Below are 20,522 nucleotides of genomic sequence, written 5' to 3'. Positions count from 1 at the left end.
ATGTTTATCATGAATTAAAAATGGTATTGTTGGCACCCAATCCTCTTACAGTAAGCAGTTTTGGGAGACAGGCATGGCAGAGTTATCTCTCACAACAGTCAGCCTATACAGCAAGACGAGGGCATGCATGTGTGCGTCAGTGTATGTATGTGAGGTGAGGGTGGGGTTGGGGTCTGTCTCATAAGGCACAGTTCAAATGTGACCTAAATAAAGGTGTTTCTCTGTCATATAACAATAGTTCAGGTTTTTTTTTATATCTTGCTGTTGGATGTGTATTTGATCTAAGCAGAAGATTTCCTACAAACATAATAGAGGTCTTTCCATGAAACCTGCAGTGGGATCTCGTGTGTTTGATAATTGGATAATGTTGAATTTTTTTTTGTCTGCCTCCACACCCTGCCCCCAACCCCCACAGGCTTCTACGCCGTACAGCCTGGAGTCTGAGTCTTTAGGGATGGAGTGTATGATCTCTGGAAGTGCCTCTCCAACGCTGGCAATCAACACTGTGACTAACAAGGTACTACAGCCAGCCATCCAGCCTCCAGCTCCAACACACACCTGGCTACATGGCTGCACCCTGACCCCACCCACTTCTCCAACCACCTACAGCACTATTCCCCACAGAGAGAGAAGCACTCTAGTGGAGGGGAGATATGCATGGCATACACACAGCTTTTCTTTCTATAGTTGTGAGGACACTCATTAGCGTGTGCATTCCCCAGCCTCTTATCCTAACCTCTATCATTAGGACCAAATTTTTAAGCCCAACATTTACCCTAACGTTAGTCTAAACCTAACTCTGGCCTTAACCCTAAAACAACGCTTAACCTTTAAACTGTCTTTTGAAGTTACAAGTACGCAAATGTTTTCTTACAACAATCAAATTTATCTAAAATGTGTCCATGCAGGCACGTAAAGCCACACACACACACACACACACACAAACATTCTCATATGCCTAAAGCTTTTCTGCAACGCAACCCACACCAAAATACCCAATTCTCTGCACTGCAGTACCTTCTCCCTCTACAACAACAGGCAGCAGGCTCTTGTCATCTTTAGCATGGAAATATGATGCTCATACGGATACTTGGCACTTTGCAACCTGATAGACCTTACACAATCCCGTGCACACTTGTAAAGGGATACTGCGTGCTGTATTCACACCTGTACTGGAGGTCGACACGCAGTGTTGTGTTTCTCATTTGGTGACCACCCCTCCTACTGGCACCGTCTGCTCACTGTAGTTTTTTTTATTATTTTTTTATGTGTAAAAGCTTGGAAACACTTGTACATAACAGAGCAAAGCTACAGGGACTGCTAGCTGTTAGCTGTGAGTATGCTGCTCGCTCTGAAATTTAAATAGGCTTTTTAACCTTAAGCTCTCATCCTCTGGGCCCAGTGGGGGCAGCTCTCAGGAGTACTTTTAAAAAGCCTACAAGAGTCGCTTATTCATTTGCTGCAAGCATTATAAAAAAACTGTTTAATGTGAACAGGGGTGTTCATAGGAACGAGGAGTTTGTGTATGTGTGTATGAGAGACAGAGCCTTAAAAGTCTGAGTGAGCATATGTTGGTGTGTGTTGTGTATGTTGGGTTACAGATTGTTTCAGCTTGTTTTGATGAGTGTGTCAGTGACAATTAGATAGAGTCTATTTCTGTGGAAAACATGCAATTAATCATGTTTCATTAACAAACCGATTTAGTGGACTTAGTGTGGAGAATGATGGTCTATTTTCCAAGCACTTTCCCAGCACCACACCACACCTCACCAGCAGTGATGGTATGAGCTCCTGATGTAAAGAGCTGACAGTTAAGAGTCTGGCCCCCTGCCATCAAATACCTCCAGTCAAATAACTCAAAAGAGCAACTAGCACAAAACTGTAAAACAGCACAAAACACAGCTACTGTGTGATTGCAAGAGTTGACGAAAGGAGTTTTTGATTTATCTCTTTTTGTTCACTTGATTTGTCAAAAACTGTTACTCCGACAAAGTGAGCACAAGACAAAGTGCATTAGCAACAGATCTGAGGCCCTAACTCCTCGGAGAGAGCTTGTTTCTCACTGTCTTACACTGTAAACACACGACAGGCCACGCCTCTTTCGGTGCAGTGTGCCAAGCCACAGGAATTCCCTGTCTCTGTTTTTCTCTCTCCCTTTCTATTCCAGTCTCTCTCCTTTATTCCCGCCTTCTCAGCTAGGCCAATGGGAGACACTGGCAGGGTGACTAGTGAACAAGCAAGAATCTCTTTTCTTTTTCTCCCGTCTGTTCCTCACATTCCTCACAAGATTGCCCTACTCCCTCTTTTTCTTGTGCCTGTCTCATATAGATTCGGACCCTCCACACACACACACACACGCACACCCCCGCCATCCAAAAAAAAGGGTTGTTCTGAGACCCTAAATGTTGGCATGAATGTGGTCAAACTCTGGATCAGGAGTGTAATGATGGGATTGTTGGAAATGTGTTTGCTGATGAATGGCTTGGACTTTCTCTTTTCTCTCTCACTCTCATATCCTTTCAATCTGTCTGCCTTCTTCTCTCTCAGTCTGCTCTATCCTGCACGCAGGGATTGTGCTGAGCACTGCTTGGCCTTGTTGGAGACACCTGGGCCAATCTTGCTTTGATTTCATAATCCATGCTCCAGATTAGGCCCCCATGTAAAAGACACCTCTGGCTTTATACTTAATTCAGTGCTAAGAATAGAACTCTGACTCGGTTGCCAGCTAGCTAACACCGTACACAGTATTTACTGTGGAGCCGCCCCTGCCTGTATGAGCTTGCTTGCCTCTGTGTCTGTGTACCTTTTATGCACATCTGTAGCTCTAGAAGTGGGGATGTGTGTCACATGTTGTGTATGCTTCTGTATATGTGAGCGAGATGTTTTTCTGTGACGGTGTGTCCTTGACTGGGCGTCTTCACATGGGGGACTCTGGGGTCTGTGTAAACCACAGAGTAGTGAGGTTTTTGAAATCATCACACTTTATGGGTGAGTAGAGTATAAATAGATTGCGGTGAGAAACATAAGGCAGAAGCCTGTTTTATTACTTCATTACACATAACATTTATATTTCTGTGGTGCAATGCTGTTTTTGATTAGCATTGTATGGCGGATTTTGTAGATGTGCTTAAGCCTTAAGTCTTTGCCACTTATTCAGTTCCCCTTCACACTAATGAACACTGGAGCCAAGCCCACACTGACTGGAGGAAAGCCACAGTTGGCCCTAATGAGCTTCTCTTACTACCCCTAAACTCATCTCCCCTTCTTCATTGTACAGTGTTGCCTGGATTCAGCTGTGCTTTTTTTTAATGCAATATTTCTGTTTGTATCTCTGTCAGTGCTGACTTGGCTTCTGTACTGGTTGAGTGGCCAATCAGATGCTCTCACTCTGCATGTGTGCATCCTGGATGCCAGCCAGCGTGTTAGTCAGCTGGCCAGTCAGTCAGAGCAGAGAAGGCAGTCAGGGCTCCCTGGGTTTCCTTGCTTCCTTGTGGCCTCTGAGGTAGCTTTCTGCGGCTTAACAGAAAGAGGCTTCAGTCCACTACTGCTGAGAGGCAGGGTGCTGGGCAAGGCCAGGCCAATCTGCCTCCCTGAAGACTGCTACCACTGCTGTTTCATTGTGCTGAGCACAGAGCCCACTCTGTTCCACTCACAGTGATGAGCAGAAGCCACCATGCTGGACTCAGTCATGGACAGACACACATACCAGTTTTAGAATGCCAGACCCTCTTCCCTCAGCACCATCAGTGCATTTCTGCCATTCCTTTTACAAAATAGAAAACTTAACACATGGGCTATTCTCTGCGGGTATCATTATATTCATTATCTGGATCGTTCTTTTTAGTATTGTCTTAATTGTCTGACAGTGCACTTTATTTGGGAAGAGTGGGAGGGCTAAACCTTGTTAGATGATAATTAAGATTGTCGTCCTGAAGTGCTTCGGCTAGTTTTGCTGCTATATTGAAAGGTCAGTGTCTCGGCTGCACTAAAATCCTTTGTTGGCTGTCCCAAACGGATTTGCGCTTGGTGAGCAGATGTGGCTGACATCGCCAGTAGTGTGACCTTTAGTGATGGGAATGTCTCAGCTGTCTCCAGACCCTTTGCACATTCAGCTGGAACCCCTTCGTGACTGTGGTGGGTGTTCAGCAGCATCCTGTGTCTCCTACACACACACACACTGACAGTGTAAAAAGAAAGTACTCTACTATTTTGACATGTCATTGCATGCAGCGCACACACGTGCTCGGGCTTTTCCATTGTAAATTACATTGTTCAACATTACACAGAGATTAATTTTCAGACCCATTATCTCAGAGGAATGCTGACATGCTGTACCTTCAGCAAGATAATGATACTGGCTACAGTAATGTGTGTATGTGTGTGGATGTCTGTTTGTGTGTCCACGAGGAAGAAATCTAATGTCCATGTATGTCTTTCAGGTGGCATTGTACAACACAGACCAGGAAGGGAGTGATAGTCCAAGAAGCAGCCTTAACAACAGCCTGTCTGATCAGAGTCTGGCCTCTGTCAATCTTAACAGTGTGGGCAGTGTGCACAGCTATACACCGGTAAGACCAAGATCTCTTCACACGGACAGTGCTCCATAATATGACATTGATATTGTATCCAAAATTTTTGATGTAGCCTGAATTGTTTTTGACAGACATGCCCCCAAAGACCTGAGGATGTTTAGACAGAGTCCTAAATGTGTTTGATCATAACAGACTCAAAACAAGAGTTCACCTACAGCTGCATCAGCATAACAAACCACCAACTACAGAACAATAAAAGAGCAGGCCCCCATCTAACCCAATTACACTGTATACAGCTTGGTCCTGGGTTATGTTTCTGGAAGACTGAAGTAATTTGCATTATGCACTACAAAGACAAAACAACAGAGATGCCAGTGCATCATCTTAGTTGCCAAATACACTGTGCCCCATCATTCTCTGAAGAGTGAATAGAGTGTAGGATGATGTTATTTCCAGTTACTGTAGAGGTTACAGCTCATGACCGTGTCTTAGTTGGATATTTATAACGGCATATTTATATAAATGTGGTGTAACTGATGTTGTTTAAACACTAAACTCTAAGGCCAAATGATAAATTCGCATTTTATCCACATTTTTCAAACTGTGGGGGAGCCGCAGTCACTGAATGAATGAAAATGAAACGCTGCCAGACGTACAAACTGTACCGTTTCCCATATTTCATCTGATCAGAAAGCCCCAGGGGGCTTTCTTTGGAGGAGCCAGCGGTAGACAGCAGTAGGCTGAGGTTCACGGTGGACATGCACTAGAGTACAACATCAGGAAGGGGGTTAAGGGAAACAGAGAAAAATGTGCACGCTCCTGGAAGCCAGACAAAGAAAAGCGCTTCCTCTGATGTTCTCCCACCAGAGATGCCCCCTCTTTGGTGTGGTCCTCCCGCATCCTAGAGAGCTCGCTGCTCCAGGCGCTGGCCATCGATCGGCTCAGCCTGATGGATGTGCTCTCTTTCTCACAGCCAAAGCAGCAGCTCACAGTAAACACTCTGGCTTTATCATCACCTCTTCACTCTTTCCCAAGCCAGACTGTAAGCCATGCACTTGAGCAGCCTGCCCACATCTTTGAAGAGAAAGATGTTATGATCGAAAATTGGACGTGACCTCTCTTGTAATGCTAGCCCACAGTGGGCACAGGTCTGATCCTGCTTTGTGAAATAACAATGGTTTTGCATCACTGCCCATCACTGTGATGAATCTCATAGACAAACTCTTTGCTAGAGGGAACAATGCTTACTGTCTCACACCCTGGGGCAGTGCATAACATTGACTGCCCACACAAATACATGAATAAAATGGCTGCTTATTTGTACAAGGTATTGCTATTGATTTTGTTTTAAATACATTTTGCTTGGCCACCTGAGTATTGGCTTTGTGTCCATTCGAGTTGCTCTCTTAATGTTGTGTCACCCAAGGCAGTAAGCGCTGACCTAAATTGTTGCCATTTGTGTTGATGTTCTTCACATGTTGGGTGACTGACACCTCCTCACATAGCAGTAAACGCTGTTACAGCATCTCCTCAGATAAATCAAACCATCACATTTGATGTGTGTGTACTTTCATGTAAACGTTACATTAAATATTGTAGAGGTTTTCTGTTCATGCAGCTCCATGACTACACAAGCATGGCAGGTATTATTTGCAAAGTATTATGATATATATGTTACATTACAGTGCACCCCTTTTAGCATTAACAGTTCCTATAGTTCATGGTGCAGATGTAGCAGAACTGGTCATATATCTAGTGTTTTTCAATTAATCCTTCACAAATTAAACATTAGGTAACTAAAAACATTTCCTCCTTTCGTAAATCTTTCAATATATCTCCGTCTCCTCCAGGTGACCAGTCACCCAGAGCCCGTGTCCCAGTCTATGAGCCTCCAACAGCCGCCACAGTCGCAGTACAGCATGCCAGACAGGGACAAGCAGCTCCTGTTCTCTGAATTTGAAGATCTCAGTGCCTCCTTCCGCAGCCTTTACAAGTCTGTTTTTGAGCAGTCCTTCAGCCAACAAGGTGAGTGGCCTCACAGGAGCATCAAGTGGAAACCTAATAGAGCCTAAGCTTCACTTATCAAGAAACGGGATGATTCTCAGAACGATTTTCTTAATGTGAGTTTGTTCTTAACAGCTGGGGCTGAAAAGAGTCTTTAGCCACTAATTAGGTTTACCGAGAAGTGAACAGGTATTCAACAGGCTACTATAGCCCAAATATATACAGAGGGTTTTTTTACGGTCTTTTTACCAGAGCAGTGTGAAAAAGGCTTCATTTCATATTCAACTACAGAGTCTAAGAATTCATGTCTTAAATATTTCAGTAAGGAATGTAAAGAGATGTTACTGCATTTATTTTACCATTAATTCAAAGTTAATAAACCATCCTTCTTGCTTTATATTTTTTTCAAATTAGTTTCCTCCCTCTGGTTGTGTTTGAAATGTTTTCTCATGTATGCTGTGTTTCATCAGAGCAATGGAAAAGAATACAAGCAGCCCAAGTCCTCAGTAAATCTGTTGGATTTGAGGTTCATTTGTCATAATGATGAGGACTTTGTATGATATAATACATAGTGGTGGATAGAGCACAGCTTTGCAAAAGCCTGTGAGTCCCTTTAGAACAAAATGTATTTCTGCTTGTAATCTGATTGACCGATAAACAAAGAGCACTTGACAAGCGGGTTATGAGCAAAGTAGACTGAGCTTTCTGTGTATAACCTACTTTCTCAAATCAAATGCATTTCATGCTAATGTTTTCAAAGAGTTCCTCTGCTTTAATCTATCATCTGTGTTTCATTAGTTGAAAGTTGTTACCTTTTTTATGCGCATAAAAGTGAAATCTCTTACTCAGACAAGCTCTGGCAATTAAAAAGCGTAAATAATCGAGCTAGAGGATTTCACACTCTGCCGCTGTAGACAGTGAGCTAATTCACTGGCTTTGATAATAGGTAATGAGCTCGCATTATTATTCTGGTGCCGCGTTAATTGCTTTCTGTATTTCCCTGGTTGGACAATGGGCTTTCTGTGCAGATAAGAGATGCACCTTTGTCACCCCTGCAGTGAGTGTTACGTGCCGATTGTGGAGGTGCAGGCCGAGAGTCAGCTCTAAAAGCACTCCAGAGAAATAGGTTTACTGTGCCAAAGCTGTGAAGGACAGGGCCTCTTAAGACCACTCCCTGCCACTCAGTTGATTGCAGTTGGATGTGCAGATGTTCATGCTCCAGTCATGTCTGTTGAAGAGCCATGCAGCAGCACATTGAATTTGTCAAAGAAAATCCGGAGCTCTGCAGTTGGAGTGGAGAGGTGACAGCCGCTCGAGCTTGTGAACCTCAGAGACACAACGGATGCTGAGTCATTCCCTGAGACAACAAAATGGCAGCTGGTCTGTCTCAAGTGTGGAGCTACTTAAACAGGGGAGGCCCACATCCCATTATGGCAAGATGTTCAGATATGCGAAACCTGAAGTAGCTGATTTTACATGTGAAGACCCTGGTTCTCTTTGCATTTGTGCTGAAGAGCATTATACTCATTTCAGTTTGGAAACTGACTGACATTTGTGTTGGAATTTCAGCAGCTTGAGCTGCAACTAAAGATATTTTAATTATCACTTAATTTGTCAATTATTTTTTAGATCCAGCGATTCCCAGAGCAAATATTTGATTCCAAGACTCATATTCTAGTAATTTTTCTGTTAAAAAACTAACAGAGAAAAACAAAAAATTATCACAACTGAGGAGCTTAAACAAGCATGTGTTATACTTTATGATTATAAAATGCTAAATGTATTTTTAATTACCCTTAATTTTTAAACAATCAACAGAAAATTAAGCAGTGTTTTCTTTTAGACACAACATTCATTGTTTAAACAATTTTCACCCAGCAACTGGTTTGTTCCATCTTCTCTTTTGTGAGGTTTTGATTTTCTTAGTTTCTTATCACTGTGCATTTTTTAAAATTGTGTCTGCTGTCTAGACAAAACAGAGGATGAGCTCTGGGGAAAAAATGTTTACTGATATTCTAAAGGCAAAACAACTAATTGATTAATAAAGAAAATAATCAATAGATTAGAGATTAATCGATAAGCATAAATTGCTAGTTGCAGCTCTAGATTAACACCTTTTTATTTCAGTCAACAAATCTGTAATCAGCTGTTCATTTCAGTGCTCTTCAAGCTTTGTGTGTTGGTGTTTCCTTCACAGATCTCATGGGCATACCGTCAGATTCTTCCCAGCAGACCCACACTTCCTGCTCCTACTCCTCCAGTGGCACCATTAGTTCTCAGAACAGCCTGTCAAACAACCAACCCAACAGCCACTCCGCCAACAGTGGCCAGGTGCCCCTGTCCCATCCTGCCCAAGCCCACCCCGGCCACGGCTCGCCCCACGCACAGCACCTCTCACAACACGGCCACAACCAACATAACCAACACGCCCAGCACAGCCAACACAGTCAGCACCAACAGCACTCCCAGCACCCCCAGCACGCTGCGCACTCCCAGCACGGGCAGCACCCACCGCAGCATCCGTCCCACGGCCAGCACCCACAACAGCACGCACCACACCCCTCCCAACACACGCAACACAGCCAGCACCCTTCTCAACATGGACAGCAGCATCAGAGCCTCTCCCACCAGCCCCATCCTACCCAGCAACAGATGGCCTGCAATACAGGTAAGACCCTCTGTCTGTCATTGTCTTCGTTTTAACCCACGTCGCCGTGTCGTTTTCCCTCCATCCTGTTCATCACACAGACAAGTGGACTAGAGCAAAGACACGTTTACAGCTGACTTTGATTTTTGTATCAGTCTTAAATCACTGAGACATTGTTGTAGATGCTTTACATTTTATCATCATCTGATTTATTATCTGTGAGAACAAAGCAATGTTGCATCCAGTGACATTAGCAGCCTTTACAGAGTCGACTGGCTCCTCCTAGTGGCCACAGCACAGTACTGAACTCTTTAAAAGCCTGATAAAATGTTTTATTTGGTGTTACCTTCTTATTCAGTTGCCACTACAAGACTGCTCCACAGCAATAAAAATGTGACTGCAATGAAAATGCTTCATGTGGCCTTATTACCCAACACTCAGTCAATTACAATTACAGCAGCAATTATTGTGCAGTTGTCCGTAAATTATGTGATTAGGACTAAATTCGCATTTGTCCCAGGAGTGAAATTATTTTCACATTTCCTATCTTGTAATGTTACAGATAGTATGCTGTTTGTGTGTGTGTTACAGGTTTACTGTCTGACTGGTACCCAAATCTGGATGCACTGAAAGAAAGCTGTCGTATTGCTAGCAGCTATAACTGGGCTGATGTCGACCTTTCACCTTTCCAAGGTGCGGTTTAGACAGTGTAAACAGATCTTAGTGCATTTTTAAGTTTGAAACAAATAATAGTAGGATTTATTTGGTTTGTTTGCTTAAGATAATTATATTTAAAATGACAGTTTTCTGTGTAGAATTTACAGCCTGTGCTTATGATCAGATGAAGTAAACCTTCAAAGCCAGGAGCTGATGGTACACCACTGGCCTAGCTTTTGATTGAGTGCTGAAGTGTTGACACTGTGGAGTTGATTAGAAGTTTAATTAAACTGAGCTCTTCAATTAAATAACACTGCCTTCAAGTTTAATTACCAAAACACTGAGCTCAGCAGGTCAGTTTATCCAATTACAGTCTAGGATTGCAAGCTAGGGTGTTTTTTAAATATCACCCACTGAAGGTTACTGACATAATGAATAAATATTGCAGCCAAAGTTTTTGCTTCATCTTTGTAAATTAGTTTCTCATTTGCCAAATTTATATTTGGACAGTTTCATACATTTCATTGTCACAAAGGGCATTTTAATGCAGACAGTTGCTAATAATAACTCAGGCTGCTGTGGTTTTAATTGGTGTTTTATGTTCCTAAGGGTTAAGAGAGAGTATGAGACAAGCAGAGCTGAACAATTGGTCCCTGGAACCCACCCAGATCGCTGACCTCTGCTCGTCCATCAACCAGTTTTTTACCCGCACTGGTGTAATCCAGCCACAGGGGGCAGTGCAGTCTCCTGTTTGCCATGGCTCCATGCACCCCAACAAACCCAGCCAGCACCTCAACACAGGTTCGTCAGCCTAACCTCAATCCTGCTACCTTTATAATGGTTCATCGGTTTGGAATTTGAGTAAATGCTTTGTTTTTAGACTGTGATTTGTATTGAATTGATATTTAGGTATTTTATCATATAAACACCACAGATGGCCCCTTATTGCTATTGGGAAGGAAATAATCTACACGTTACTTATACTTTTGCCACTTTTTTTCCTGTGGAAGCTCATGTTATCAGATGATACTGTATATACATGTTTGCCTGTCAGCAGAAACATTGTTAGAGTACTATAAAGGTAAATTAATGCAGAAACACAGTTTTGTGAATCAGATTTAGTCTTGTGAGGCTCCTAAACCCCAAGTTGTGAATCATCGCTGTACTGTATTTCACAGCCAACATGTTCACTTGCTTAATTTCAAACATTTTAAAAGTGTAAAGATTACTTGGTGCTCTGTTAAACACACAATTAATTTGACCAGTGCAAGGCAGCAGTCTGAGTGTCCACCCAGTATCTCAATGACCAAAAAGTTTTCAGAGAGAGCCTTTACCTGTGTAGAACGTCAGGGTTTTCTCCTGAAAACAAACTTTGATCTTATGCTTATACCTGAATTGCATTAAAAAACAACTTCTTGTTCATTTGAGGTTAATTCCTGTTTCTCTCTTCAGGAAATCTCTATATGGATTCCAGACAGAGCATGTCCATGATGGGTCCTCCAGGATATCCCCACATGCCTCCAATGAGCAGCGCAGGACCCACTATGACAGGTGACATAAAGTTACATCTATCATGAAAAACACAATCATCATGTCTTCTCCTCTCATGAGCTGGTTTGATGCACAAACCCTCCACTTCAGTTTTTCTGGCATTCCTGACTCTCCCTGTCATCTTTGTTTTCTGCAGGACACCATGCACAGATGAACCAGCAGCACATGATACCTACGAGAAACTTCCAAATGCATCGCATGCCACCTGATGACATCCAGGATGACTTTGATTGGGACTCCATTGTCTAGCCCCTAGACCTTCTTTTTTGCAAACAGAAGAGAGTGAGTAGAGGAGGTGGAAACCAGAGGAAGGCAGACAGTGCTGAAAGGCCGCAGGAGGAGGAGGAAGAGGAGGAGGAAGAGGCCACTGTGGGTGGGATGCAGAAGAGCATTTGACAAGCTTTGGAGAAAGACTGACTTCAGAGTCCTGACATTTTTACAAAAGCAAAACATAACTAGAAAATGTTACTTTGAAGACAATCATATTTAGTCGGACATTTTAAAGTGATTGCATAAATACTTGTCTAGAGACAAGTAGAACACATTCACATCTAAACCACATGCTCCTAAGCTCCTCAGCCAGCCCTCTCCCGGTCCCCAGCCAGCAGCCTTCCAAAGTCTGAACCCCTCTGCCCCCGAACCTCTGCTCCGTAACTGTTATGTGATTTGAGCGACGTGTTCAGCTTGTAAATCTTCTCGTCTTGACATTGGCCTCAGCTGCCTCTTGGATAAGTTTATCTCTCTTTTTAAGAAATTATTTTGTTTTATTCTTGTTTTTAAGAACCACAGGCCGTCTCTGTGAGTAATGTGATGGTGCTCGGTGGTCACTTTTGGGAGAAAGTGGGGCCCAGTGTGGCTGAATTGGTGGTAACGTTAGGTTTACAAAAATAAGGTTTTGAACAGGGTGTTAAATGTTTAAGGCTTGATATTAAACAAAGCAAGGGAGAGGGAGAGAGCGAGAGAGATCACGCAAAGTACTGTGATCTGTTTTCATAGCCAAACCAATGTGATCAGGCTCACCGCAACAGACTAGTTATGGGAGTACAACTTTTTTTTTCTCAGTTCTCTGTCTCATGCACTTCAAGACGAGTGAATATGATGAGTGTGAGTGGATGGTGATAGCAGGGAAGTCAGATGTTTGTGGTATTTTTAAAATTCATTCAACCCAAAATAAGCATAGTTTCTTTGTGTGCATCATGCAAGTTCATATTTGCTCCACCAGTCAGTCGACTTTATTGGTAAAGTTCATCAGTTTTTGATTAGGAGCCTATTGATTGACGCAATCATTGAAAATCAAATAAATAAATAGACCAACTGATACAATGACAAGGTGATGTTTTCAACCTTGAAAAGGAACTGCACCACAGGTCCTAACATATATTTAGTCATTTCAAAACATTAGGGGAGATGGTTTTAAGTCTGACCAACTTGAAATACACTGAAGAGACTAGTGTGAAAGTTTCTGTTATTGATAAATGGTCAATATGCCTCAGATGTTGAACTTTTCCTTGAAAGAGGAAAAAAAAACCATAAGTTTTTTGATAAATTGTTATTTGTAAAATGAGTTCACGCCTTCTTTCACCTACTGTACATCAAAGTGCATTTTTGATGCTACACCCAGTGTTTGTCACTTCTGACAGTTAAAGAAATTCGTTTCTTCTGCCCAAAGTTTAATTGTGATAGGTAGCGTAAGATTTTGTACAAGATTAGTACAAGATTTTATACAACAGAATGAGAAATGTGACTCATTTTACAGTACATGCAGTGTGTGTGTGTGTGTGTGTGTGTGTGTGTGCGTGTTAAACATATGGTGTGTGTATGTGTGTGTTTTGATTTTTATTGTAATTTTAGGGCTATGATTGATTGCTGCAATCATCTCTATGCTATCTATGAGCACAAAAGCAGATGCACACAGTGGTTAAAGAATAGATTTGCGTTTATTGTGAGCAGGGTTTCTCAAGCACAGAACGGGGAGATCTGCGGTTCTGGAAACCTGTCCTCTGTGTCCTGTAACAAGTGGCTCCTCAATCAGACAGGTGCTGAACTTTAGAGACACTATGTTAAAACAAAGCCCTTTGCACACTTTCACTTTTTGTTGATCTTAACAGTTTCAAAGATGTGGAGCACCTTCTGGATCTGGAAAGCTGATCACTTACTCCGTCATTTACTCAATAATACAGCATGATTAACTATCTGACCCCTAGTGGCAATGAAAATGATTAGTTCTCACTGCAAACACTGGTGAACTGTTTACGGTGCTTTGCATCTATGTCACTGTGTGTTCTTGTTTAAATAAATAGTTCCACATTTTGGGGAATATCTTTTTTTTTTTTTTTTTTTTTTTTTTGCTTTCTTGCCAAGTGTTAGTTTAGGAGATTGGTGTCCATAGTAAACACATCCTGCTGCCAGTTAACTTAGCTTAACAGGGAAACTAGAAACAGGGGAAACGATTCGTTTTTCATCAAAGTTGACAAACTCCATCTGCATGCACCTCTACAGATCATGTATTAACACAGTGTATCTCCTCTTTTGTCTCTGCAAACCCTTTAGTGGAAAAATGACAGTTTAAGGTTTTATGGGTGGTTACGTGCCACAGTATTTCTTGGTGGGGCGTAGTCGCTTCCAGTGCATATGTAACATGTTAATTGGTGCATTTTAGTGGTAAATTTGTGAGCCAACCCAGCTGTTCCCCTTGTTTCTAGTCTTTATGCTAAGCTAACAGACTCCTGGCTTTAGCTTTGTGTTTACTGTTGCAGAGCAGCATCTGACGTCTCCTAAAAGTTAGCTATTAGGGACTCCAGTAGTAACCGTAATTTTGATTTTATATTTGGATGACAATCATGGATTTTTTTTTTTTTTTTTTTTTTTTAATGAAATTGCATAATGTCTTTGTTATTGTGAGAAAAGGCACTTTCAGATCTCGACGTGATCGTTTTAATGGATTTTAGAGAACCATAACTTTGAACACATAGAAGGTTATTTGAAACTAGAACCAGCCCAGTTTTATACTGTTATTCTTCTGTTGAACTGTTTAGATGAAGTTCTCTTCTTTTAACTGATGATACTGCCGTTCATTTTTATACTTTCAGCTAATGGTTTTGTTTTGTTTTGTTTTTTGTTTTTGCCTGCCAGTCATACCTCTCCACTCCTGCTTCTTTCTTGTCTGTGTGTGTCAAATGTCCACTATATGTGGAAAACGTCCTTGCCTGTGGATCTCAACTATGAGTTTTTAAGTCTTGTTGAACTGCCAGGATTTCATAAATAGTACTCAGACATAATAGTCAGTCAGGTGAGTGACCCAAATTGTGACTGTTTTAAATGAGTGTGGGCCAAAGGACTGCAACTGAGGATAGCAGAGAAAGAGCATCAGTGTGTATTCATTAGGGCTTGATGGACCTGAAATGGTGAATGTCCTGCGAGCCCTTTGGTTGGTGTGAAGGTGAAGTGTGTTTCAGCTGTTTCGGTAAAGACTGTGAACACACAAACTGCCATTTGAGCACATCAGTCCATGGGAAAACAAACAATTTGAGCAGACTGATGTGGCTAAAAGGGAAAAAGGGGAAGACGATGACTGGATCACAATCGCAATTAAACAATACATTATGTCTGTCTGTATGTGTGTGTGTGTTTGTGTGTGTGTCTGCGTGTGTGTATGTGCGTGTGTGAGTCCTTCAAAAGACGTTTTAAGTTTTTAGATACCGCTGGACATGTACCTGCCAGAGAGATTATTATTGGGGGAAAAAAAAATACAAAAAGATTAAAAAAAAAAAAGCCTTGTTACAACATGGGAGAGAAATGCCAACAAATACTGCTGATTGTGGCCTATTTTATTCAGTGCTGGTGTGTTGTTGTGCTTGTACATATGTCTTTTCAATCATCCCTTTTTTCCTCTTTGGGGGTGGGGTATCAAGACAGGGGGTGGGTCTTATTCACAAAAGAGAGGAGAGAAAAGAATAGAGTATTTTGTTATTGTCTAATCAGAGGGTGACAGTATGTATATATCTATATTGTATATATGTGATGAAAATGCGTTGGCTTTTTGTGTGACACTACCTTTTACCTGTACTATGGTTCTACATTCAGTGTTTCAGTGTTGATAATATATATTTGGTTTGTGTTTTATTTTTTTGTTTTTTTGATTTTGTCTTTGTCATTTCTTGTATTTTTTTCTCCTAATTGTCTTTTTTTTTTGTTTGTTTATTGCACGGTTTATTCCTTTTGTTGTCCAATGAGGTGACACAGCTACTCTTTGTATTCGTTTAGTGCTGTAAAATAACTCAAGTGTTATTAGAATTGTCGATACCACCGCCCACCCCACCCCCCCCCTTCCTCAATATGCATGAATGGCACTTAAATAAAATATGGTAACTTCACTGTGGAATAATGTGCTACTTGAGCTTTTTGAGTCTCACCAACATGATCAGATGTTAAACTGAAACCATAAAAGGGATGCGAGATTTTAGGAAAAGAATGATCAAGTCCGATGCGTCACACGCTGATAAATCAAGACTCTATATCGGCAGGGGTTGAGCTCTAAAAACATTAGCTCCTACATTTCCCATGATGCAACTCAAGGTAGTGTTTTTGTTTGCTCCCCCATGCCTTTTAAACACTCGCGTCTTTCAGGCTTAGGAGACTTGACAGTAAAATGTTTCCATCTAGATCCACAGACAAAACATTTTACTTGGATTCATCAGTTTGAGGAATTCAATTTATATGTATTAAAATGTCGGCAGTGTAGATCGAGACCATGTAAAACTTGTGCCATCTCCATCATACATACAGTGTACAGTGACACCATCACACAGTGCTCCATATGCACAAATTAATAAGTATGCAAAAGGCATATGTGGATGTGGATGTATGTGTGTGGATGCTTTTTTTAAAACCTGGAATGAATGCAACTGTTTTCTCAAGATGATTTCATGTGATGAATAAATTGAATTTGATGTATATAATCAGTATAATTCCTCTTTAAATATATGCATTTTTACTTTGAATTAATTTGCAAGGTCAAACTCTGTGTTGTTCCATTTCATTATCAAAACGATGCCCAGACACAAAAATGTGGACAAAAAAAAAAAAAACAATCCGGAGTATAAAATCCAATTTCTCTATAAATACAATACAATTTCTAGAAATTCATAAACAGTCACACAAATACCTAAAGAAAACACAATTTACGTTGTTAAGGTTTTTCAAACTCACTGTAGTTAGGTTCAGTCGTGATGTAAGAACGCTGCTGTGCACACTTTTACAAGAAATGTATCATATCTCACTGTACGTTTCTCTGTTACCCACCCAGCCCTCCAATAACCCCCCCAGTATCCCCATATGGTGTTACACCTCATGTGTCTCTGCTGACGCATTACACACACACACACACACACAAACCCCTGCAGGACCCTCACTCACAGTAGGGGCACCGGTCGAACCACAGTGTCGGAGTCAGTGGAAGCTTGATAGTTCTCTGACAAGACGGACACCATGTTCACAGCTTCCTCTCTGCTGCTGCTGCTGACCCTGATCCTGAATGTTCAACTATGTTCACCAGCACCGATATGTAAGCAATGCATTTTCTCTGAATTATGTTGACGTGTTTAATACTCTGAATAGACTCAAATAGCTACTGGAATTAATGGAAATGAGTAATATTATCCTGGTCTATTAACAGGAGGTAATAGCAAATGGCATGATTACCTCCTTATTAACCACATTTATTACATTAGTTTATAGATAATAAGATTTTTATTAATTCATTCATTATAATAATAATAATAATATAATATAATAATATTTCCACATTGGAAACTGACCTTAGCAACCCTCATAAATCAGGATTAAAACCCATGTGAATGCTGAGATGTGATTAACAGCTAAAATTATCTAGAAGTGATTTCATGACATTAACATCCAGTAACACCCCGAGTCATTTGAACTAAACCCAGACCACTATACACCCTCCATGTTTGTATCAAGTCACCGGATCTGCTCTTGAGTGTTACATAATCAGCCATCGCCATCTTCAGAGCTACGGTGTGGGGTTTGTAGAAAAAGGTTTGCGTTGCTAATTAAATGCCTAATTTCTATTACAGCTATCAAAGTAATTCAATTTTCTGCTGTTGATGAAGAACCACATCCAGAAGATCTTGATCTAGCAGAAGGGAAAGAATCAGTTCAGGAGAAACTTGATCCGGTCGTTGTAGGGGAAGTGGATCCCGGGTTATCACCAACTGCAAATACTCGGAAACCTTTGTTCGCAGCTCCACAAAAATATCCAGAGGATGATGCTGCTTCAGCAGATGGCTCTCCAGAAGACACTGAAGTAGAAGTCCTACCTGTAGCTGCGGAGAGTGAACCCCCAGATCAGCATCAGGTGGAGGATCAAGTACAAACATCACCAATCCCAGTCATTCCTTCAGAAGATGGAGCTCCAGAGAAACATGCAGAAGAAGAAGCTACTCCAGGACAGATGCTATCAATAGTCCCCGATGACAATGATGAAGTGGAACCAGGTGACCCTCTAGATCCTCTCCTTAAAACGCAAGAAGAAGAGAAATCTGCCATCCTTGTCCCTGCAGGACCAGAGAGAGAGGAGGCAGATCAAGACCAATCTGCTGCAGAGGAAACAGCATCTGAAGAACCGGCTGTGATTGTCTTCAAGGAACCTGCTGAGCAGGAGCCAGGAGAGGAAACACAAAAAGACACAAAAGAAGCTCCACAACATGTGACAGCAGAAGAAGAAGAGTCAGTTTCTCCTATTGTCCTGGAAGAAAATGTTGAAGAGGATGAAGCTGCAGAGGAAACAGCAACAGAAGAACCTGCTGTAGTGTTTTTCGTGGAACCTGCTGAACAGGGGCCAGACACACAAGAACAAGGAGAACCAGAACAAGTTGGGTCTCCAGACACGAAAGAAGCTGCAGAACACGTGAAAGAAGAAGAGGATGGAGTTATCATGGAAGGGGATCCTGCTATAGAAGAACCTGAAGAGGAATCTGTGATCCTCCTTCCTGTACTGGTTGAAGATGAAGGGGAACCTGCTACAGAGGAACCAGCACTACAAGAGACAGGATCAGAAGATCCGGCTGTCGTCGTACCTGTGGATTCTTCTGAAGTGGAGTCAGAGCAGGAAGAACAAGTTGCAGAAGAAATAGTCTCCCTAGATTCTCCAGTAGTGGAAGAACGAGTAGAAGCTCCTGAACTTGACTCCTTTGTTAATGTTGACCGTGCAGAACTTGAGACAAATGTAGAAGGTGAAGAAGTTTACGTAGAACCAACTAGTGAGGAACCATTTCCGGAAGACCTCATCTACATACTACCCCTTGAAGACCCAGACGAGAAGGTTTCAGTGGATTATACAGAAGAAGAAGTCCAATCAGATCCACTGCCACAGGAACCAGTCCTGGAAGAGCATGATAGTGAACCAGATGACACTGATCCACATGCGCTCATCTTTTCTGTCACTGAGACCACATCTGAGACTGAGACTACAGTACTGGATCCAACTGAGAAAGTCCCAGTAGCTGCAACAGAGCTCTCGACTGAAGCCTCGGTTGAGCCCGTCACATCCCATTCACCAGCTGTCACTGGTGCAGAAGTAGAAACGGTTCCTGCTTCCGTGGGCGTCGGTGCTACAGACATTACAACACACAGCGATGATTTTGACGCTGCAGGTGTCCTGACTGAAGAGGAATCTGCAGGTAAGAATTTAGTTACTTTAAAATCCTTTATGTTAACAGATTTTATGCCACAATGTACATTTATCTCTGTCACACATATTTCATAGACCCACTAGGCTGAAAAGTTAAACTCCGCACTGTATTCAGGCATTCCAGGATATAATTATCTCCACTTATAATGAAATAAAAATTAAGTGGGAAACAAATATTCCTGGGGCACCAACTGAACGGTGTTACAGCATGTTCCTGTCTGAGCAGGAGCTTGCAGCGAGAGAAGTTGTCAGTGTTGATTTCGCTAATGACAGCTTTGGTTTCTCAGCACTGGCGAACAGAGGAGTCGTGCTCGGGGCCGCATTCTTCACTCTGGTGTCTTTTATCATTATTGGAATTGTTGTTGGGGCGATTGTATCCAAGAAACTGCGACGATTACATGTGAGTACAGCAGTGCTGTCAAATCCAATTAGTTTGAAAGCATAACTGTTATTTAAATGACTTTGTCTCTAGGTCTTGAAAACCCAGCGTCAAATATCTTATTATTTCTCTTCATGAAAAATCATCATATCACTTTATGAGAGAAATCTTAGTAAATAAAATGTGGGCTTACACATTGTTTATTAAGAGTTTAACATGAAACAAGACTACTAACATCCACAGCAGCGATCTGAGCTAAATGCAAATGTCAGCAGTCTCACATGTTCATGCAACACACTGATGTTTGCAATTTTAAAACCACATTCACCATCTTCACTTAGCTTGAAAAGTGCTGAGGCTCATGGGAAACAAACAAAAATGAAAAGCCTTATGTGTTGAACAATCAAAACGTTTCTTTAATCAGAAAACTGCGCTCATGATTCAATTACCCATAGTGTGAAGCTAATGGAGAGTAACACATTTGAACATTGATAGTATCGTCACTTTATCCGTTTCTAATTCCTTTTCATGACCTCATTTCTGCGTGTTTCAGGACACTGAGGTGAAGATCATTTGACACGTGGAGCAACTGAAGCACAGGGCTGAGGAAGCTTCATTGTATTAGATCTTTGCTACAGAAAAGTTTAGAAACTAAGCATAATAATGGAAACCATGTTTTGAACAGGTATCATCATATTTTAAGTAAAAGTCCAGAATGCATGTTTTTTTTTTTTCAGAAGTATAAAAGTAATAGTTAAATGTATTGATGTATGGATGATCTAAAATATTCTTTTGACACTTTGGGAGCTAATTGTCACTACATACAGTATAAACTTGTCAATATAGTTTCCATGTGAAGATTTCCTGTATTGGAATAAAATGGAAATGGATGAGTAAAGTACAAGTACTGCTAAATAGTTGTCAGTACATTTTCCACCTCTGATTTTACTTTAAACTGCAGAATAGTTTCAATAATTCTGCAGATTATTAGCTAACTCAGACTGTGATGACAAACTGTACTAGTAAAAAATGTTGCTTTAT

At 41.4% G+C, this 20,522-nt stretch overlaps 1 protein-coding gene across 1 annotated transcript in view; it reads left to right on the top strand.

Moving 5' to 3' along the window:
- Positions 1 to 15,764, top strand: part of foxj3 (forkhead box J3) — a 69,670-nt gene extending 53,906 nt beyond the window's left edge. The window contains exons 5-12 of the mRNA XM_026348201.1: positions 416 to 517; positions 4,440 to 4,568; positions 6,383 to 6,557; positions 8,734 to 9,204; positions 9,775 to 9,876; positions 10,450 to 10,641; positions 11,293 to 11,391; positions 11,528 to 15,764. Coding sequence (XP_026203986.1) covers positions 416 to 517; positions 4,440 to 4,568; positions 6,383 to 6,557; positions 8,734 to 9,204; positions 9,775 to 9,876; positions 10,450 to 10,641; positions 11,293 to 11,391; positions 11,528 to 11,640 — 1,383 coding nt within the window. The 3' untranslated portion in view covers positions 11,641 to 15,764. The remainder of the gene's footprint in view (positions 1 to 415; positions 518 to 4,439; positions 4,569 to 6,382; positions 6,558 to 8,733; positions 9,205 to 9,774; positions 9,877 to 10,449; positions 10,642 to 11,292; positions 11,392 to 11,527) is intronic.
- The last annotated feature ends 4,758 nt before the right edge of the window (positions 15,765 to 20,522 follow it).

The sequence above is a fragment of the Anabas testudineus genome, chromosome 5 (assembly GCF_900324465.2).
Source record: "Anabas testudineus chromosome 5, fAnaTes1.2, whole genome shotgun sequence".
Lineage (NCBI taxonomy): Eukaryota > Metazoa > Chordata > Actinopteri > Anabantiformes > Anabantidae > Anabas > Anabas testudineus.
The sequence above is the reverse complement of the archived record's forward strand: the minus strand, read 5'-3'. Positions and strand labels throughout refer to the sequence as shown.